Source organism: Eptatretus burgeri, chromosome 12, assembly GCF_056783735.1.
Source record: "Eptatretus burgeri isolate ZD-2024b chromosome 12, Ebu_testis_v1, whole genome shotgun sequence".
NCBI lineage: Eukaryota > Metazoa > Chordata > Myxini > Myxiniformes > Myxinidae > Eptatretus > Eptatretus burgeri.
Genome location: NC_140972.1, coordinates 85794292 through 85816133, shown reverse-complemented (window position 1 = coordinate 85816133; position 21842 = coordinate 85794292). Strand labels below are relative to the sequence as shown.

Sequence of the window (21842 nt, the reverse complement as noted above, 5' to 3'; positions counted from 1 at the left end):
CGATTTCTGTTTTTTTTTGGCTGTCAGATTCTTTCTGGGAAGTAATGTTGTTAATAATTGTCTTGCAGATTATTAATTTTCGTAATTTCTTTATTTTTGATTTTGGTGTTCACATGAGGCATGTTTTAAGCTTAATGGCACAATTAACAGACACAATTGTGTCTACTGGGGTACGAATAACCCAAGAGTGACAGTTGAGAAGGAGGTAAATTTACCTGGAGTGACAGTTTGGGCAGCCATATCTCCATTGGGGATAATTGGATCCTTTTTCTTTGAGGGATCTGTCAATGCAGAAATTTACCTGGATATGCTGCAAACCTTCTTTTGGCCCAGGGTACAAGATCAGGACTGTTATTTCCAGCATGATGGAGCTCCACCTCATTATGGACGTTATGTTCGTCAGTGGCTTGATGAAAACTTTCCCAGAGAGTGGATCGGCCGCCGCGGTCCGATCGAGTGGCCGGAACGCTCCCCAGAAATTAGACCTCCAGATTTCTCTCTTTGGGGGCTCATGAAAGACCTTGTTTATCATGAAAAGCCTCGTACCATTCAGGAATTGAAGACTCAAATCACTGCAAAGTTTGAGGAAATTGATATCGAACTCTGCAGACGTGTGTGCCGCTCTGTGCCTGCTCGGCTGCAATCGTGCATTGATCACGAGGGAGGGCACTTTGAAAATTGCAAGTAAAACAGTTTGATACAGTTCCGTAATAATTTTTTCTTGAATAAATGGTTAGATAAACATGTCATTCATTTATTTCTACTTTCTTGTTCACTGTAATACAAATGGCAAACAAACAATCAACTGAAAGAAATTGGGCGCTACTTTTGACTCACTATGTGTATATATATATATATATATATATATATATATATATATATATATATATATATATATATATATATATATATATATATATATATATATATTTTTTTGTCTAACATTTAATTGAACAAACAATCACTCAACAGTTTCGATTAACAACATGTGCCAAGCAACATGCATCTGTTGACCTTTCTTAAGAGTGATGAAAATTATCACAGCATCCCCCTAAATACCCAAGGGGGGGGGGTGAGCCAAGCGAGACAGCCAATCAAAACATGTATCATGTCACTCGCGCATTCTGACTGTAAACAAATTTAAATAACCATTACCACATTAACGGATCAAACGGCACACTCAAATATACCAATTAGATTACACAAACAAAATTTCAGATAACATGAGGAAATAATCGGTAATTCTCATTGTAAGTCAACACGATCATGATGTAAAAAGTAAATTCACAACAGTATCATTATAGTGGCAAATGTGGCCATGTGCTGCAAAGAGGTGGGAGAAGGGAAGTTATGATGGGGGTGGGGGAGGGGTTAGTCCTGACTGAATAGCCAGGTGACGTACGAAGTGGAATCCCCATGCAATGTCCGGGATTCCCCGGTGCGTTTATGCAAGTGAGGTCCAAACGCTAAGGGTATATCCACCACATGTAAAAAGTAAATTCACAACCGCAAATCTGTACCTGTCTCTGTGTATCTATATACATATATATATATATATATATATATATATATATATATATATATATATATATATATATATATATATATATATATACATATATATATATATATATATATATATATATATATATATATATATATGTTGTTGTTCGTCTTTCGGCTGCTCCCGTAAGGGGTCGCCACAGCGGATCATCCGTTATGATCCGCATACTGATTTGGCACAGGTTTTACGCCGGATATCCTTCCTGACGCAACCCTGGTCGGCTCTTATGACACAGGGATAAGGATTGGGTTTCGCCATGATTCCAGGCTGCCCTACACCCTCTCAGAGCACGGCCCAGATCAGGGCTCCCATCCTCAAGCGATCCTCCAACCCATGCCTCCGAGTAGCCGGATTACAGGCGCACACCACTACGCCCGGTATACATATATAAATATATATAAATATATATGTATGTATATATATATATATATGTATATATATATATATATATATATATATATATATATATATATGTATGTATATATATATATATATATATATATATATATATATATATATATATATATATATATATATATATATATATATATATATATATATATATATATATATATATATATTGATATGCGACATTTTTGGGTGTTTAACAATGTCGTATGAAATGGTTGCATCACTTTTCGTTAGTTTTACATAATTCATGTGATCAAAGAGAAATTAGAGTATTATGATATGTTATGATAATTTTAACTATGTCCATAATTAAAATGACAAGAAACATTGAAGTTCAAAAGTATCATGCAAACTCAATCAAACATTTTTGCTAATTAACTCAACAAACCGAAGGTGGATGTAGGTTATGATTTCACCCCTATCTGTTTTTCTGTGAACAGGTTATCTCAAAAAGTTGTGGACGGATTCGGGTCGAAACTTGGTGACCAAGTTGGATGTGTGACAAAAACGAATCATTTCGGTTTTGGTGAAAATCTGGTTTCGAGGAGTTTTTAATTTTTTTCAGTGATTCTTCATCACTGAGAGATGGTGTCACAAACAATATATAACATGATATCTCAAAACGTTGTGGACGAGTTCTGACAAAACTTCGTGGATGAGTTTGGTCGGGAATAAGAACAAACCAATTCGATTGGTGGGATACAAAACATCAACTGATCAGCCTGGCGGAGGTATGCTCTCTACCCAGTGCCGTTCTAGTTTATTTCAATAATTTCAACTGACCTTTAAGTGTTCTCAAAATGACTCTAAATGTGTTTCTGAGCATCTAAGACCTTTCAGCTTTGTGGACTTCGGCAGGGCCTCGGCCTAGTCAAATGGTTATGCCTTGCTGCACTAGGCGGAGACAGTGACCTTTCATTCAACAGACCTCTACTTTCATAAGTGTGGAAAACCCTGTTATGAAGGTGGTACAAATGCTTTGTGAAGGCGGTACTTATGCATCGTGAAGGTTGTACTTATGCAATGGCATTTCACTGTTCGGGTGCAGCCTCTTCAAGTGCGCATGCTTTAAATGGACACAGATTGGACTAGCTTGTGTGGATAAATCTGTATCATTAACATAATTACATATTTGCAATTGCTTTAATAAAGACTCATTTGTAACTTTAATTGCATAAAATGTCATTCTGCTTAATTAAACGAACACTGGTCATTTTCCTTGGCATTTTAAAATGTTACTCTGTGCATTCATAGCAGTAGCATTTACCCATGAGCAGCTCGTTTCTGAGAGCATTCAATCTGTGGCTAAATTGCCTGACACAAATAACAGTTGTGTTGTGTATATAACAGCCAAAAATTGCATTGTCACACAGTATCCAAACAGTAATGTGTTTTCTTAAATTAAAGATGTATTGTGACATTAACTAAAATGTAAGGTGGATTTTAAGTTTCATAGAAATTTAAGCTGAATTGAGATTGTAACTCCAATAAAAGCTGCTTTTTATCAAGTACTCAGATGGCATTTGCATTGCGACATTCGCAAAGATTATGGTTTTCAAGTATAAGTAATGTTGTGATAGTAGGACGAACTAGATTATAACATTGATGTTCACAATCAGCAACAAATAAAAGCTGTAGTTGTGGCAGTCACACAAATTAAAGCTTCATGAGGGTATAGTGATGCAAATATGAGGTGCATTACATGGACACATGTTGTTTTGAAACACAGAGGAGGGAGATTGTGGGGAGCACCCTGGTAGTATTCATTGAAACCTAGTTGAGTGGGTAAGGTAAACCCAAACATAGAAACAATGTAGATTGTGATCAGCAGCTTGGTGGTTGAGTGGGTAAAGTTTAGCTGAGTGGGTAAAATAAGCCCTAATATCGAAACATTGCAGATTGTGATAAGCAGCTTGGTGGTTGAGGTGTTAAAGCTTATTTGATTGTGTGAAGGCTAGTTGAGTTGGTAAAGCCTAATTGAGTCAATATAGCCTAGTTGTGTGGGTAAAGAAAACCCAAATATACAAGGTAATGTAGATTGTGATGGGCAGCTTGGTGGTTGAGTGGGTAAAGCCAAGTTGAGTGGGAAAAAGCAAGTGATAATACACAGTATAAAGAAAGCAGATTGTGATGAAAGGATTAGTTTCATGGGTTAAGCTTTGTTGCATCGCCCTCACTTATCTGGGTTTGATTCTCATGGCCACTAAGGCATGGAAAGGTCCCCACCCTGTGACGGAGTGGTGACCTATCCCGGATTAAATGAGCTTCAAAGTATTCATGGCTTGTCACAAGTGCCCTATCAACATCATAATAGTTTTTATCTGCATGACTGCTATAATGCAGTTTTCATATCAAGAGTGCAGTGGGCATGTGTTGATAATATTGAATCTGACCGTATAACACCAAAAGTCAACTATATTTTGGCAGTAACACAGATGGAAGCTGCATGGTTCCACGAACACCGATGAAAGTTACATTAAGGCAATAGCTGAGATAAATGCTATATTGTATGGCAAGAAAACAAGACATTTTCATAGAGTGTAATGAAAATCGTACAAATGTAATAACACACATTGGCTGTACAACCCGCCACACGGCACGTGCAGTGTGGATAAAATATGTGCCCAGCCTGTCAAAAATTCTCTTCGGCCTTTGCTTAACATTATTAAGGTTTCCCGCCTGAGCCCTCTTCCACTTGCGTCAATGCAGACATCCCCAGCATATCGCTGCAGTCAGAATCTCAGCTGTTTAATTTTGCTATTCAGAGCGCGTAAGAAAGGAAGTGATCAGGAGCTGTCCGGCAGAGGACGTATTGTATGAACACGCTGCCAAATTAGGTTTTCGCAATGTACATCACGTGATGACGAACACCATGCGTTTGTGGGCAAAGCATATTGAGAATTTTTACAGAATTTATTTTTTATTGAATATGACACGGACCTCCTAAAATCATTATTTTATGTATTGTTATTTTGAAATATGTATCCTTTTATAACCGTCATTGTTATTGCATTTTTTTTGTGCTCTTTGGCTCATTTTTGTTGCATATATCAGTCTCTTGGAGTAATCTTCATTGCTGCCCTCCACCCCCTCTCCTCTTCATCTTGATTCTGCACAGCAGTATATTATGCGGTTTTAGAATAACTTGGGGCTATTTGCCTTTATTTGGCTGCCGATGTTAGGCAGTACGTCAGTGTTGTCATGGCATTGTAGTCAGGACAATATTAAACTTCACAAACATTGGGAATGTATCAGTAAGATCAAAGACTTTTCAAGAAAGCCATGCATCATTCGATGATCAGATGTAAGATTTGCGACATCTGAGGATGATTCAGACGACTATTGTATTGTGATTCCTTCAAAATAATTTATGCTCTTCCTTGGCTTTTGGCTCTGTCTCCATGTCTGCAGGCCAGGTCAACGGCAGTCGGACATCTTCGTTGGACCACACCGCGCTGATTGTGATCATTGTATGCGTGGGCATCATTACCATTGTAGCCATTGGCTTGGTAGCTGTGCTGTGCATTCGACGGTCATCAGCACAACACAAGTACGGCAAGTTTTGTACATTACCGTGCAATGTGTTGGATCATCATGATTTGCTGTGTACCTCCTGTTGGTTGGATAAACATGTACTCTCATGGGTAAGAAATATCTAAAGTGTTATGTATGCATTTAGAAGGACATAGGAGAATGCCGTTATATCCCCTCATGCCTCCACCATATCCGCATGCTATGAACTTCACATATCATTTTTCCTACCGTTAAAATTAACCAATCCAACTTGACATCAACACCCTTTCTATAATTCAATTAGTAACCCACATAATCTTGATGTAAGAAACTTGGAAGCTTGAAGTGGACTTCAAAATGTTCTTGGTGAAACAAACATACAAAGCATGCAAGAGCCCCCCTCCAGTAAATGTGGGTGAGATAGCCAGGTGGAATTCCACCTGACAAGTATGGCATTCACTCAAATATAGCACCCCATTTTAAGGGTTTCACCAGGCCAGAAGTTTTCATCAGATTTGATTGCACAGGCAACCCATTTCCAGGATCGAACAACTCAAAGGCTAACACGTCAACAACTGAGTCATCCTAAAATACATCAGCACACCCAGCCTGACACAGAGGTCTCCCCTCCAGATGCTAAACAGGATGGACTATGCTTGACTTCCAAAACTGCTTGGGAGTGACCACTTTCAAGGTCATGAGTCAATTGCTACAAAAAGCTTTTTATTCATCTTGTGAAATTAAACACCAGCAATACTAATTGTATTAAAAGAGCAAACATACATTTCGGCAATTAAACCATTAATGCCCATGTATCTTCTGTATATATTGCTGCAATCGCATGTATTGCTTTGACCAAATTGTTTTGAATTCAATTTTGCAAAATAATCGGTTTCATCACACAGAAAACTTATTTGAATGGAGAGATTATTCTGTGCCAGCTCATTTAACAACAAAAGCTGTGGTTTCCGTTTTGGAATTCCAAGTCTGAACTATCTTGATGTTTTGATTGTTGTGTTTTATAAAGGAGTGGTGGTCTTATTAATGATACTTTCTTACTTTTGGAGAAACCTTTGGGGATAATGATTGTGGAGGAGAGGTAAGGGGAGGGAGGAAGGCGGAGGGAAGGGGTGAATTACAATTCTCAAAATTAATTAGGACTAGCAGATACCCTTCTACGACGGGTATGGGGGACAGGACTGATCACAATACTCGGTTACGGTAGTTTCTTTGGATGTTTTGTGCCGCATTCAACAGCTCAGTTCATATTGGTGGCGTTTCTGGGTGCCCATGGTCGTGTTTGAGACCAGTGGCTTTAGATTGTTGGCCTTGACACGTAGTGTCGGATGAGTAACACGAACGATTTGACATATTCATCATTTCAATATTACCTCTATCAACAGATTAACAACGTGGCAGGATAAAAGCAGGTTGTGCTTTATCTGAGCGTTTGGCACCAGCTTTCAAGGTAGTTCATCATCATTTGCTTGTCGTTAGTAAGTTCTCCACATGCTCGAAAGACGAGCCTTGAGCCGCCAGCGCAATATCATCAGCGTACATGTCGTGATTCACATTTGTTTGAGGGATATTGTGAGTGTATACATTCTCGAGAATCGGTACAAGCACAGACCCTTTGGCAACACCATTTTTCAAATGGTATGGTCAGCTGATCTGCTAATCAGCAGTCTTCAAAACAAATGAGCGGCTACGTGGAAGTTCCGTGAAGAAATGAACCATCACACGATCCGGTGAGACACATAGCGGTTTGTGGCAGGTGCCTTTATGCCAAACTGTATCGTACGCTGCCATATAGTCAAGGAAGACAGCGCGAACTATTTGTTTGTCATCAAAGGCGTATTCAGTATCTTGCGATAACAGTGCCACTTGATCAGCAGTCGAACGTAGCTTATGAAACTAGCCTCTTTGCGTGGGAATTGCTCATCAACTATGCAGTAGATTAGTTCCAGGATAAGCCTTTCTAAAAGGTTAAATTGTTGCACTTAGCAGTAAATTATCTGTCGTTAAGGGGATTACTTTTTGCATTTTGTTTATGTAATGCAGTGATGTTGGCTGACTTTGAAACAGATGGAAGTTCACCGAGGACAAATAATATGGTGAACAGAGCAGAAAGATGATGTGCTAGATCAGTAGAGCAGGTTTTTAAGACACGTGAGCTGATGTGATCTGGTCCAGTTACAGAATCAGTCGATGGTCACCAGAAACTTTCTCCTTATCTGGTGCAAAATGCACAGAGTTTAGGAACAGTTGGATGTGACTGGATTGAGTGGGTACAGAGAGTGAGGTGTTGGGAACACAAGATTTTGAAGCAAATACAGAATTGAGGCATTCGGCCTTCTCACAAGCGGTGTGCTATGATGGCATTTGAAGTGAAGGAATGGATGGAGGGGGAGCGTACTCCAGAGACAGACTTAACAAGGGGCCACCAGGTTTTAGAGGAGGGAGACAAGGTTGAAAGTCCAATCTTGATGTTGGAGATATGCTGTTTTCTGGTTCTCTTGAGAGTGGACACACATTGCATGCTTTGTGGAATGATCTGAGATTACTTTTGGTCAAATTTGCCTTCCAGGAAGAGAAGGCAAGTTGTTTCAAGGCAACTGCTTCACCATGGGATTCAGTTTACAATGGGTGGTACGAAGGGTATGATATCTGAATGAGATGGGATGGATCTGTGTGTAAGGAAGAGTAGGTATCTGTGGAGGAATCCCCAGATTGAGGTAATGTCAGAGGTGGCAAAAATAGGAAGTCAAGTCAGGTATGGGAGCATGTGCCGGAGCAGAGCTCCACCACATTCACTCTCTGTCGGTAAACCAGAGGCCCCATCCGGCCATCCCACAGTCAGGTGCCTGGCCCATCCCCATCTCCTTGAGATGCAGATCAACCTGTTGCAACCACACGGCAGGTGTTTGTCCTGTTGGCCTCCTCCACTCACGAGGCTCCCTCACTGAGAGAATCTGGTAGGCAGGATCAGCATCAGGAAAATGAGTGCCATGTCCATAGAGCCTGACAATAACTGAGGCCCACAGACCATGCGGGAAACAAATATCATTTGAGTCTCTCTCAGCAAACCCTCATTCAGCACAAGGACCAACCAGCAATTGCCAAGGATTCTCTGAAGAGTCTTGGTAATGAAGGAGTTAAGTCTTTGTCTCAGATACCTGATCAGAGTCCAGGTCTCACATCCGTAGAGCAAGACTGGAAGCACCAAGGACTTAAAGACTTGGGCTTTCATTGTCCTGCATCATGAATCCATGACTCCCCAGGCTTGACCCAGACATCTATCGACTTCTTGCTCACAACATGCAGAGACATGAGTATCACTGCCAAGGTAAGTGAGTCTCTCTGTAAACTCAACCTCCTCGCCACAAACCGCGACAGACAAGATAGCAGCATCCAAGATGTAATTGAAAGTGTGGATTGCTTGAGCCAAGAGACCCATAAGAGGAGATTAGGCTTGAGCCAGGATACCCATAAATCCAGTGGCTCCAACTCCTCCTTCAGCACCTTCAGGACCCCATTAGGATATCCAAAGTCTCCACAAAGTTGTCTCCATCATCTGTAAAATCAAGTTCAGAGATCTTGACATTCCCAAACCATGCACCTCAGCTTGTTCTCTCTGACATCATCGCTACAATCAAGTCCATACAAGTTTTGAAAAGTATGGGGGCCAGTACACTCCCCTGATGACCTCCAGTAACAACTGGAAATAAGTCAGAGATGGCATCACCACATTTCACAGCGCTCTCAGGAACAGTATAGTTCAGATGTCAGATTGATCAACCTTTGGTGGCACCCGCAAAGACCGAGGTTCCTCCAGCAGGCATTCTGATTTGCTGAATCAAATGCTTAGCAGAGATTAACATGGGCAGCCCTGCTGAAACTCTCACGCGCATTCAGTGAGGACCCGAATAGCAAGTATACAGTCAATCGTTGTCCTCTTTGGTGTAAAGCTAAATTGCTCCTGGTACAGGTGCTTAAGCAGATGGTGGCAAACCCTATCAATAATTGTTCAAACACAGATCTTGCCCGGCACTGAGAGTCATGTCACCCTTCAGTAATTGTTGCAGTCCTGGTGATCACCCTTCCCTTTCCGGAGAGGGACAACAAGACTCCAGTCAGTTGGGATGATGCCTCTGCTCCAAAGAGATACAGAACTGCATGTAATGATACAAGTACAGCATTTCCACCAGCCTTGAGAAGTTCAATATGGATTCCACAGATCCCAGGAGCCTTATCCCCTTTCAACTTGTTCACCGCATCCATTGTTTTCACAAACGATTGTTTGTTTTCACAGTTGATCGGAGGGTGAGCAATAGGGACCTTTAATACTGTCCCTGATATCCAACTCAATAGCTGGTGGGTCAGCTTGGTAAAGCTGCTCAAAGTAACTAGCCCAATGGATCTTCACTTCAGACTCCTCTGCCAAGAGTTCACTGCCCTCCACTCTAACTGCAAGACACCGAAGGCCAGGCTTGGTGGAACGCAATGCACTGATTTCTCTGCAAGCAGGATGAGAATCACTTGACTTCAGGTGATGTTCTACCTTTTCACAGATTCCTCGCACATTGGCTTTGTTGTCTGCCCTTGACGAAGCTACAGTTTTATGCCTCAGCTCCCTGAACAGCTCAGTTCTGTCATCCAGCCTGGCCCTGTGACATTGGTCAATGGTATCCAGTGTCCCTTGGGAGACAAAGTTCCTCTTCGCCTGTCAGTGGATTCCAAGACACCCACTGGCAACATCAAGGGATGGTATTCTTGAAGTCACTCCACAACTCTTCAGGATCTCATGAAACACGCAAACCCCTTTGAGCCCCACTCAACCTATTCGCAAACTCCTCAGCTACCCTTTCATCCTTGAGCATGCCAACATCCATCCTAGGCTGGGATGGTACCTTTCTTATAGATTTGAGCGGCAGCTTCAGAGTTGCTACAACAAGTCTGTTATTGGTACTGAGAAACTGAGCACTTTGGCAGATCCTGCACTTCTGGAGCAACCTCCAGCAACCTTCAATGAGAGCATGGTCAATCTCCTTTGCCACACTGCCAGCGTTGGAATACCAAGTCCAGTGATATGGCTGTGGGTCCAGCAATGTGACTGAAGCATGTCATCGAATATCTCCTTCTCAGTAAGATCACTCACCTCAGCCGGAGACTATACAGAGACCAGGGAAATGACACCCAGAGTGTCAAATCCTCAGTCTCATAATACGCTTGTTGACTGCTGTTACCTCAATTACCATGGGAGTTAGCTTGTTGGATAGAGCTGCAGTAATACCCTGGGAATAGTCAACATCAAAGCAACCATACCAGTAGGTATAGCCACCCACCATGATCTCATCACCATAAGGTCTCCGTTCGCAAAGTACTGCAATACTGATGTTGAAATGCTGGAGCTCAGATGACAGCAGAGACGGGTGATCATCCTCTCTTAGAGTGAGGACATTCCAGCTGAATAGACTGCCTCAGGTTAACCTGAGGAGACCATCGTCTCGTGGATGACTCCTCAGCATCACCCCAACACACACCACCAAAATCTGACCTCGCAGAGTTGCCCTGTGGTCCCCCCCCCCACCCTCCATCATCAAAGGATGGGGGTCCTGAAGGCTTTGCCCTTGTTCATGCATCCATTGAGCTGCCCTGTGAAGGACTGCTGCATAGTGCCATGGCTGGTGAGAGCAGTAACATTGTCATGGTAATAATTAAAATCACCACATTTGACGGAGAGTTAGGATGAGTGGTTAAAGGTTGGTCCATGTTGTCTGAGAGAGATCTGCAAATGGAGTCGTCACTCTTTGGAGGACAGTACAACACACAGATCAACAAGAGGGGGGGGAGGGGGAGCTGAGGGGAAATCGTGGCTAAAGGTATTCCTGGTAGTTGGGCACTGTAAGAGCAGCACATGGACAGTGAGAAATGGAGTTGTTTTTAATATAACATGTCTAGGCTCAATGAAAGCAGTGAGCAGTTCTTTCTGTAAAGTGCAATTCTGCCACCAAGACTGGGTTCAGGCCTGCCAAGCTGGTTGAGACAATAGCCAGGGAGAGACACTAAGGAGTCAGGGATGGCATAAAGGGGGAAAGATACTGTAAAATAGATGATGTCTGGTTTATCGGCAGCTCAGACTGAGAGATCTGTCAGGTTGAAGCAGAGGGCTCAGATGTTCAGGGTCCATACAGTAAGACCTAAGTCACATTTGCCACGGCGGCCATGGGGTCTCCAAAATCTACGGCCACGAGCAATTATACGGCGGCCACAGTATTTCCACGGTCACACAATGTAGCAGTCACATATGTTTTTATTTTTCGGGGAGCCGCACGGTGTATTTAGAAATTGTGGACACCGAAAACGTGGGGTTGCCGTACGGTCTTTGATTTGATGTCGCACGGTGACCTTAAGGGGGCCCCTGCGGCAGCCATATAATTTTCAAGGCAGACGCAAGATAGCCTCAAGGTGCCCGCAGGGCGACCGCAGGGGGGCCGGGCCCTAAGGCGAGCGTGTGGCCAGACGGACGGTAACGAGTGGGTTCATTTTTTATATATTATTTTTTTTTACCAGTTTTTTTTTCGGCTTGTCGAATTGCTACGGCGAACGTAGAAATGAAAAAAGTTATACCTCCACATTATAATTCCACGGCGACCCCTACGGCCTGTAAAAGATAGCCAAACGGCGTAGGGCCACCCTGAGGCCATCGCAGAAACTCTGCGGCCGCCACACGTTTCTGTCAATTCAGAGGGCGTACGGCGGCCGTATCCTCGCCGTAGAGCAAATGTGACTTAGGCCTTAGGGACAGGGGAGAAGTCGCTTTTTTTTGTATGCCTTATCGAGGATCGTATGAGAGCTAACACACAATGCACAGCAAGGGGGCATGAGACTAGAGGGGTGGGAGTGGGAAGGACAAAACAGTGGGGAACAGGGACATTAGGATATCTGTGGAAGGGAGAGGGATGGGCCCGGGAACACGGGGTATACAAGATGGACAGTACAGGGACTTTTAGGAAGGAAAGCAGTGAATTTAAAGGAGGTGAGTTTGAGGTGGATTAACGGGGGTAGAAAAGATCAAGGATTTGGATGGGGGGGGGCGATAAGAGGTGGTGGTGAACAGCTGTTTTGAAGGCCTGGCAGGAAGAATGGGATGGAACAGAGTGAGCGAGTTTATTCCAAAGGCAGGGAAAAAGAGGAATGAAAGAGTGAAGGTGAGCAGTGATTCGTGATTTTGGTAGTTTGTCCAGAAGGGGGTAGTTGGCGGACCTTGAGCACCCTGCAGAAATATGGTGGGGTCAAATCACAGACAGAGTGGGGGGGCAAGACCGGAGAGAAGACAGTCGAAGACAGAAAGACCACTGACCTGCCTGTGTTGAGAGAGTGAGAGGCCCAAATAAAAGACAGCCTCATCGCGGGAGATGCCAATGATCCAAAATGCCTTGGTTTCCACAGCGTGAAGCCGAGAAAGGTGGGAGGCAGGAGCACCAGCCCCGAGGGGAGAGTAGTACTCCATCAGGCTGTGGACAAAAGCTTTGTATGCGGTCAGGAGCTCAGGTGGGCCGAGGAAGGAATTTGTGTGACGGAGGATTCCCAGTCGGCAACTGGCTTTGGAGGCCAGATTGGAAATGTGGCTTTCCCAGGAAAGATCATGGCAGATAATGAGATGCAGAAGCTTTAAAGAAAGGATTTCTTCAAGAGGATTGTTGATAAAGTAGATGGGGGTGGGGGGGATTCCAAATGTTACTTTCAGAGAGACATCGTGAGAGTGTGAGATTTGTCAGGATTGAAAGACATGTTCCACGTGTTGGACCAGTTTGTGATTTTACCTAGATCTGCAGTGAGCGAAGAAGCTGCTGCTTGCCGGTCTGAGGGATGACCAATGGTACGGCAGAGGGTGGAGTCATTAGCAAATAGATAAAGAGGATTTTCCAGAGAGTCAAGAGATCATTGATGAAAACCAGAAAAAGAACAGGGCCCAGAACGCTGCCTTGAGAAACTCCAGCCTGGACATGAAGAAGGGATGAAAGAACTCCATTTAGGGCCACACGTTGACTGCGGCAGGAGAGGAAGTCTGTGAGCCATGAGTGGAGATGGCCTTGTATACCATAAGAAGAGAGTTTGGTGAGCATGGCAGGGTGCCAGACCATGTCAAAAGCACGTGATATGTCTATAGATATGGCTCTGATTTAATGTCTGGCATTGAGAACCTCCATCCATTGTTGGGAGAGCAGATGCAGCACATACAGGGTTGAGTGACCTGGTCTGAAACCAAATTGATGATCGGAAATCAAGCCATTGGAGAAGAGGAAGGATTTGATATCTGAAGTGATTATGGATTCCATAACCTTGCTGATGATTGGGAGAAGGCTGATTGGTCTGCAGTTGCAGGGATCTGTTTTTGCATCTTTTTATTCAGGGCAGTGATGTTTGCTGATTTCCAAGCAGATGGCAGATGACCTTGAGTAAAGGAGAGGGTGAATAGAACAGAGAGAGGGTGAGCAAGAGCAGAAGAGCAGGTTTTTAGGACATGTGGGCTGATGCCGTCTGGATCGGTTGCAGAATCTGAGTCGAAGTTTTACAGGAAGCTCTCCACCTTGTCAGACAAAAAGGACACAGAGTCCAGGGACAGTTGGATGTGACTGGTTAAGGTGCATATAGAAGTGTGCAGATTGACAGGGTTGACACCCTATCAGCAGGGTGCAGGGATGTGGATCTGAGTTTTAAGAGAAGGGAAGGTTGGCGGGGGGGGGGGGGAGCAGTGAGGCGGTGGGGGGATCTGGGAATGTGTGGGGTGAGGGGGAGGGAAATATGGGAAGAGGTGGGGCAGGGGGCGTCTTGTTCTTCCATGGTTAGGGTTCTTACATTCATCTTTATCTGAGCACAAACATAAAATGATGCAAAACACTTAACTCTTCTGCAACATCAATAGATTTTACTTGTCAGCAGAAATCTTTTTTATTCATTTTACGAGGTGGTAAATCAATCAACAGTAGGACACAGAGCATTTACTAGTACTCAATGGGGGGGATATCAGCTGCTGATGTCATGTTCCATCAACTTGCACAATAGTTTATTCTTCTTGTTCATTATTTATAATACTCTCCAGTAATGCCTATCAGATCTAAAGCTTGAGACCTCGATTCAATCTTGTTGAGACGTAGCATTGACGTAGGGTCAAGCTCATGAAAAGCCATTTGTCTCTCACTGCATAAGTAAAATTGACCCCCTCTCTTTTTTTCTTCTCCATATATAAGCAATTGCAGCTGTTTGCCCATTAAACATGTCACAGGCATAAATGGTGCTGCCAATCACAGCTTTGTTTCTCTAAAGAGTCACACTTGTTGCCCCTTTCTCGTTAATTTTGAGCTGTCAGAGCTGTGATTGGTTGTCTCTCCAAGAAACTGAGTTAATGTTAAACATGAGCTGAAGAAGTCATATGGCATTTTATGATGGATAATGATTAATTGTGTGACTAATATGACTGCACCATGTGCTTGACTCTGAGCCTCTCACTGACTGCAATTGTACAGCATTAATGGGCTCATGTGATTGGCTTTTATTTATGAGAAAAACAAAATATACAGCATGGTGGTGAGGTCCACAATGGTTGATATTTCTTTTCCTTCAATTTTAGCTCAGACCTGGTGTTCAAGCCACTTAATTTTTCAAATCAAATGATTGCACAATTTTTATGGACCTTTCTTCACAGCCGTGTTGATTCCAACGGTAAAGGCAGGCAATAATTTCTGGACACAAAAGAGTTGTGTTTTCCCAAACGCCATGACATATCTTTGTACGAAGGTGATCAAAGCTACATTTTAATTAATTGCTTCATTTGTATGCAATGTACCATTTCTTATTTGAGGACATGGATGCCTCCGTATGTTCATCAGATGATTGTCATGTATAAAAAAAAGCCTGTAGCTGCAGCAAATGTGAACAACAAACAAAAGAGTAACCAATGGTATATTGGGAGAGCAGAAGCAGAATCGAGTCAAAAGAGTAACCAATGGGATATTTGCCCTTATGTGAGTGAAAATAATCCAGTTTATAACCAAGGAAGTGTATATATTGTCTACAACTATTCAAGTATGTATATATATATATATATATATATATATATATATATATATATATATATATATATATATATATATATATATATATATATATATATATATATATATATATATATATATATATATATATATATATATATATATATATATATATCAATTGTTTGCATGCAAAAAGTAAAAAGTGGGGTGAAGCAATTGGTTCATGTCCATCTGCCTGTCTGTCAATCTGTCTGTCATCAGTTTATGATCGTCAGTTTCTGTTCAAGGAAAAACTTATTTAAATTGTATGTTATATTTTGAACATGAATCATAACATGAATAGGAAGACAAGTTTTCCATTTTACCATACTTTGTCTCTGAATTTGTCCCGATGCACAGAAAGTTGTGGGATCATATTTTTACTCTGTCTGCCTACTGGGCAGTCAAACAAAATTTTAAATCATGAGTAACTTACTGTTTTTAAGGATGTTGCAAAGGACACAAACAACAGGCACGAAGAACGAATGTAACATGTAAACCCTCAAACACATGGAATGGGTCCTTGGGGGGACTGAGCATCACATTTTTGCTTTAAATTCCCTGGGTGAAAGGTTTTTGCAACTGATATTCTATGTATTCCTCCATTTATATATGCACTATCATATACTCTGATATGATGATGTAACACTTTCTCAAACAATGCATAGAGCCACTAATATAAAAATGTAATGGTCCCCACGGATACATTTTATGGAAATGACATTCATGTTCGACAGGCTTGGCTTATTAGTCGTGATTGGTTTTGGTGAGTATACTGATCATACTGTACATGATGACAGGTACAGTATGATTATTACATGTCATCTGATTATACTGTACATGTCATCATGTATCATGTGATATGATCAGTACAGTGAATCGTCACTATTCACAGGTTTACCACTTGTGGTTTTGACTATTCTCAGGGAATTTTTTCGAGTAATATTTAACATTCATGGCCCTCGGATATTTGCGGTCGCATCATCACAGAAGTAGTGTATGTACGTGCCGCTCAGTGCCACACCCTCTCATTGCCTTTCTTCTTTGTGCACGAACATTACTTTGTGAAAGAAATTTTCACATGTATGATTTTTTTTATTGAGAAGTATAAATCCATTTGTTCAAATGTTGTTTGTTTAATTTCCTTATTATATTGGTTACATTTGGAAGCACTAGACACATGTGTCGCAGAGGACCCATTTCATAAGTAAAATACCTTATTTAAATGAGGTCATGTAATAGACACTTGGTAAAACGTGGTAAAACCAATAATTCATTTATTTATACACCTGAAAACCTCTTTAAACCCTTATTTAAATTGAATTATATACCTGAACACTATAACACACATCACCTTCATAATATTTCCAAAAACATCCAGTTTTGCAGGACAATACTCAGATATGTTATATCGGGTGATGCATGTAATAGGAACTGTCAAGCGCAGCCCTTGGTAAGTGGGCATGCCATGTGAGAGGGTGCAGTATCACGGTGAAGAAGAGATTGCCGATATGGCTGAGTACGATGCCAATTGACACTGCGTTCTATGGTGATCAATAAAGCCCCCATCTCCTAGACTGTGACGAAATGTCGTCTTATTACAATGTGTAAGAGTGGTGTATAAGACAGCTTCACTCGTGCTAAACTTCCGTATGTTTTTTAAACGATCTTTAAAATCATTATTTTATCAAAATTTAAGTATATGCTTCAATACTGCATGGGATGTTGTGCTCTATGACATCAGTAGGGTGAATATACTGGTTCTGGCTCACTTTTCCCCATGTAAATGAATGGGGGATTTTCAGCGATTCATATTTTTTTTCCCTAAAAATAAACCCCCTTTTTATCCCAAGGTATATTTATTTGTCTCCCCTTTTAACCTGGAGATACTTTTTTTCAAATAACCCATGCAATAAGATAAAGATTTGTTAAAGGTGATTCTAAAGAAATATCTGAAACGTCTAAGCCTCGGGACACTCTTTATCAAATAACCGATGCATATTGTTTAGCTCACTCATTGAACCTATAAAGATTTGTTCATTCTCAAATTCCTTCAATAGTTTAATTTTCTTTGCACAATAATCCCCATCTAAAATATTGAAAAACAAAACATTTGAATCTTTATATTTTTTAAGATACCCCTTTTGTGCCATTACGAAATGATAAACTTCTCTTAATGCCCTTGTTTGACCACCTCCTGAGCCACATATCATTTTGACATTATAGTAAATTGATTCGCTTATTTGTTTTATTTACCTTTGTTTTAGTTATTTTTTCAATTAGACTTATTTGATATTTTTCACATTCATTATGTTTTCCATTTATATACCAAGACTGAGATTTTCTCCACTCTTTAGTTTGATTAATACTTGGTTTGACCATTTATATATTGCAAAAAAATGCGGCGGTAGCCCTTAAAAAACCCTAACCCATCTTCCCATCGTTAAAACACAATCTATTCTATTCACTCCATCATACAATATCCATATGGAACACAATCTATTCCATTTTCTAAAATAAATCTCTTATCATCAAAGGCTCCTAATGCCTTTTTATTTACTTCTTCACTATATATGTTATGTTTATAACTTCTTATTGTATTCATTTTCCTATATTCTTCTTTCTTATTCATCAAACAATTATAATAATTTCTAAAAGTTATTGATTTCTTTATTACATATTTCTTTATTCCCTTTAACCTCTTATCAATCTGATCACCATACTTATAAGCATATGCCTTTGCTCTCAATCCAATAAACTCACTCATTACTTTTCCACCCAACTCATCCTTAAACTTACCAATAACCTTTTCATTCTTTTTGGAAAATAACTCACTCTTCTTGCTGAAATTACTTGTATCATATACTCCAATATTTTTCTTCATATCTTTATAAACATCATCAGTTTTTATATCTAGGATAAAACTATCAGTGTCCATATACAACAATGAAACATTTTCACCATACTCTTTCTTAAAGTCATTATACAAATAATCATACATCAATATCTTTGATAAATCAAGAACTGCTGTTCCAATATAAATTGGTTTATCCATTAGAATACTTTCCTTTTTCATATGAATTGCAGAAAGGTTCTCTGAAAAAACCTCTTCTCTCTCAAAACTTGGTTTATTTATCAATCTCGAAGCTTCTTTCCAAGATGTTGCGAATCTAATGTTTTGCCTGTTTCTAACATTTTCCATAGTCTTTCCAAATACAGCATTATTCATTAATTTATAAAAGTCCCCTTCAAATTTTACTTTTGTATTTGCTCTCATATCTGTATTGAATTGAATATACTTTTTCACCCAAGGACTTTGTTTAAATTTTCAAACTCTATGAATTTTAGCTACTCTCAATCCTTCTCTCAAAAACTGTTTTAAGCTTCTCTGATGCAAAACATATCCCTCTTTATCATAGAATGTTGTTAATAACTTTTCTGTTGATTTTCCTTTAATATTAAAACTTTTATGATAATCACTGAACCATTCTTTCTTTGGGGTTTCTTTCTCACATGCAAAAGGAAGGTCTTTATGCTTATTATGAAGATCACTCGGGTACCTCAAATCAACTTCAAAATAATAACCTTCTTCTTCGTCATTCAATTCCTCTTGAGAAGAAATAACAATATTCATCAAAGCCTTTTCATAATCCTTTTCTTCCACCCACTCTAATTTACCATAAGGCAGAGATTGAGACATTGCCCATCCATACAAATTATTAGCATCAAAATACATCAAATAATTACTATCTTTTTCACTATCATAATTTGGAAGATATTTATTATTTGCTTTAGCATATCTTTTGAACATACTTGTGATATTCCACCTCTCTTGGACTTCTCAATCATCAAAAGCATATCAACATCACTGATTAAATCTATATCTTGTTTTGTCATTTTCAACATTGCACTCCAAGCTAAACCAGGAGCTGTGAAATAGTGGGCAGGATCTAATCCATAACAATTTTTATTATGACAGAGTGATCTAAAAGCTTCAAACACATCAGCTAACAATAAAACATCTGTTTTTAGATATAAATCATGATATTCTCCAAGGTTCTTTATCTTAAATATTTTCCATATTTCTTGTGCGTGTTTATATTCCTTATCACTTATCTCTTCTTCATAAAGGTTATAATAGAAACTTTCTTTTGAAGGAAGTTGTGTTTCTTTAAATCTCATAAATGAATCCATATAATCATAAGGATAAATTCCCTTACTTGTAAGAATTTTCTCTTTACTTTGAATTTCATTCCTTGTTTGAATTTCCTCTCTCGTAAGAATTCCTTCTTTATTCAGAATTTTATCTTTAATCTGAATTTCCTCTTTAGTTAGAATTTCATTCATTGTTCGAATTTTCTTTATAATTAGAATTTCATCTTCAGTTAGAATTTCTTCATTAATTTCCTCATTAATTCGAATTTCCTCTTTACTTTGAATTCTCTCTTTAATCTGAATTTCCTCTTTAGTGAGAATTTCCTCTTTTGGAAAGAATGAATTAAGATTTGGAAAAGAGTCCGTGGAGCTTAGATTTGATGTGAGGTAGGCTAGTGGTGTTCCCATAAACTTGTAAGAATCTAGAAACCTAATACGAGTTAAAGGTTTTGTGAATATCATTTTTGTAAATGAAATATACTTTTGACTTGTGCTTGTTATGGCAGAAATATTCCCTGGTGTTTTTGAAAGTTCATTTATAAATCGATGTGTATCATAATTGGCGCTGTTTTGAAGAAAGACTGGAATAAAAGAAGGTAATTTATAATTAAGATTACAACAGGAATGAGGGGACCTCTATATTTACCAGTAAGATGACAATGATCCCTAACTTTAGACTCCTTAATTTCCCCCTCACAAATATGACAGATATTGTTCTTTCTAAATTCTAATTTTTCTTCTTTGGTTAATTTCATCGGTTCATTTGTTTCTTTCATTAATTTCGTGAGTCTTATACAATCCTTTTCTAATCGTTTTACAAACTCTTGTGAAGCTTTTTTTCCACTATAATGTTCAAGTTTGTTATACTTTTCTCCAACAGATGATTTGATATAATATCAGAAACCACAAGGAATATGTTTTTGATATTTATTTGTATATGATTCTTTTGGATTAGGAGAAGCAGTATTTATCTTTTTAAGGATACACTCAAAATCAGCGTATATCACAAATGGGTGCATGATAGATTTATTCTAATCTTCAAAAGAAATCTTTTCACCAGGTTTAGGCATTGTAATTACAGCTGATTTATGATGACTACAATATTTTGAATGTTGTTCTTATCGTTCTTTTGTATGAAATGAATTAAGACATCGCTTACAAGGATATATTTTGTTTGCTGTTCTGAATACCTGAGAAGAGATTAATCTTGATAAATTATTGATGTATGTGTAATGTGAATTATTTCCAACACTAAAATATAAAAGATCAATGTGTGTTTCTTCATTTTTATAGTTGTTTGAAATTTTTAATATTTGAACTTTGTTTGTATCCGTTAATCCATATACATTAATAGAAAGATTATTCTTTTTCTCAAATTTAGGAATATCTGTTAGTGGCATTGGGAATTTAAAATCTTTAATGTCCAAGGTATTCTCATATTTCATATATTGTTTTACTCTTTCTGAATTACATTTTGGTGGATGAAAGTGAGCAAGAACAGACCAGAGAAAACATTTATTATCATTGTTCTTAATATTAACAACTGCCTTCTTTAGTTTTATTTCTTTTGGTAATTCAATATAAGAAGAAGCTTTAAGAGGGTTTGATTTTAGAATGTGTATATCTAGAAAGATGATTTTTTTTAATATTGAATCCACTTCCTACCACTGTATTATCAACATCCTCCTCTTGTTTTGATAGTTCTTCATAAACCCCACTATTTAAAAAATCTTGAAATAATGTTATAAAATGAAGATCTGTTCTCATATAAGGAGTTTGTTCTTCATCTTGTCTTTTCATATTCATTTTCACTCCCATATAAAACTTTAAAGTTTTCATTTCTTTTAATGTCTTTTTAATAACTTTTTCAACATCAGGTTTCACTATTTCAATTGATTCAGCTATTGATGATGGACCAGGTTCTCCAAATTGAAAAATCCTTATTTTTATATGCCCTTTAAATGCCCATCAGTGTTTTCAATATAATAGTCTCCCTTCACTTTAAACTCATTTTTCTTGTGTTTTTGTAATTGAAGATGTTAATTATAACTTCTCTTCAAAACATCCTTTGAACAGATATCACAATGTTTTCCTTCCAACTC

At 39.3% G+C, this 21842-nt stretch overlaps 1 protein-coding gene across 1 annotated transcript in view; it reads left to right on the top strand.

Moving 5' to 3' along the window:
- LOC147016037 (neogenin-like) overlaps positions 1–21842 on the top strand; it is a 557153-nt gene that overhangs the window by 457130 nt on the left and 78181 nt on the right. Inside the window, exon 22 of the mRNA XM_085849139.1 lies at positions 5387–5525. Within this exon, the coding sequence (XP_085705265.1) occupies positions 5387–5525 (139 nt within the window). The remainder of the gene's footprint in view (positions 1–5386; positions 5526–21842) is intronic.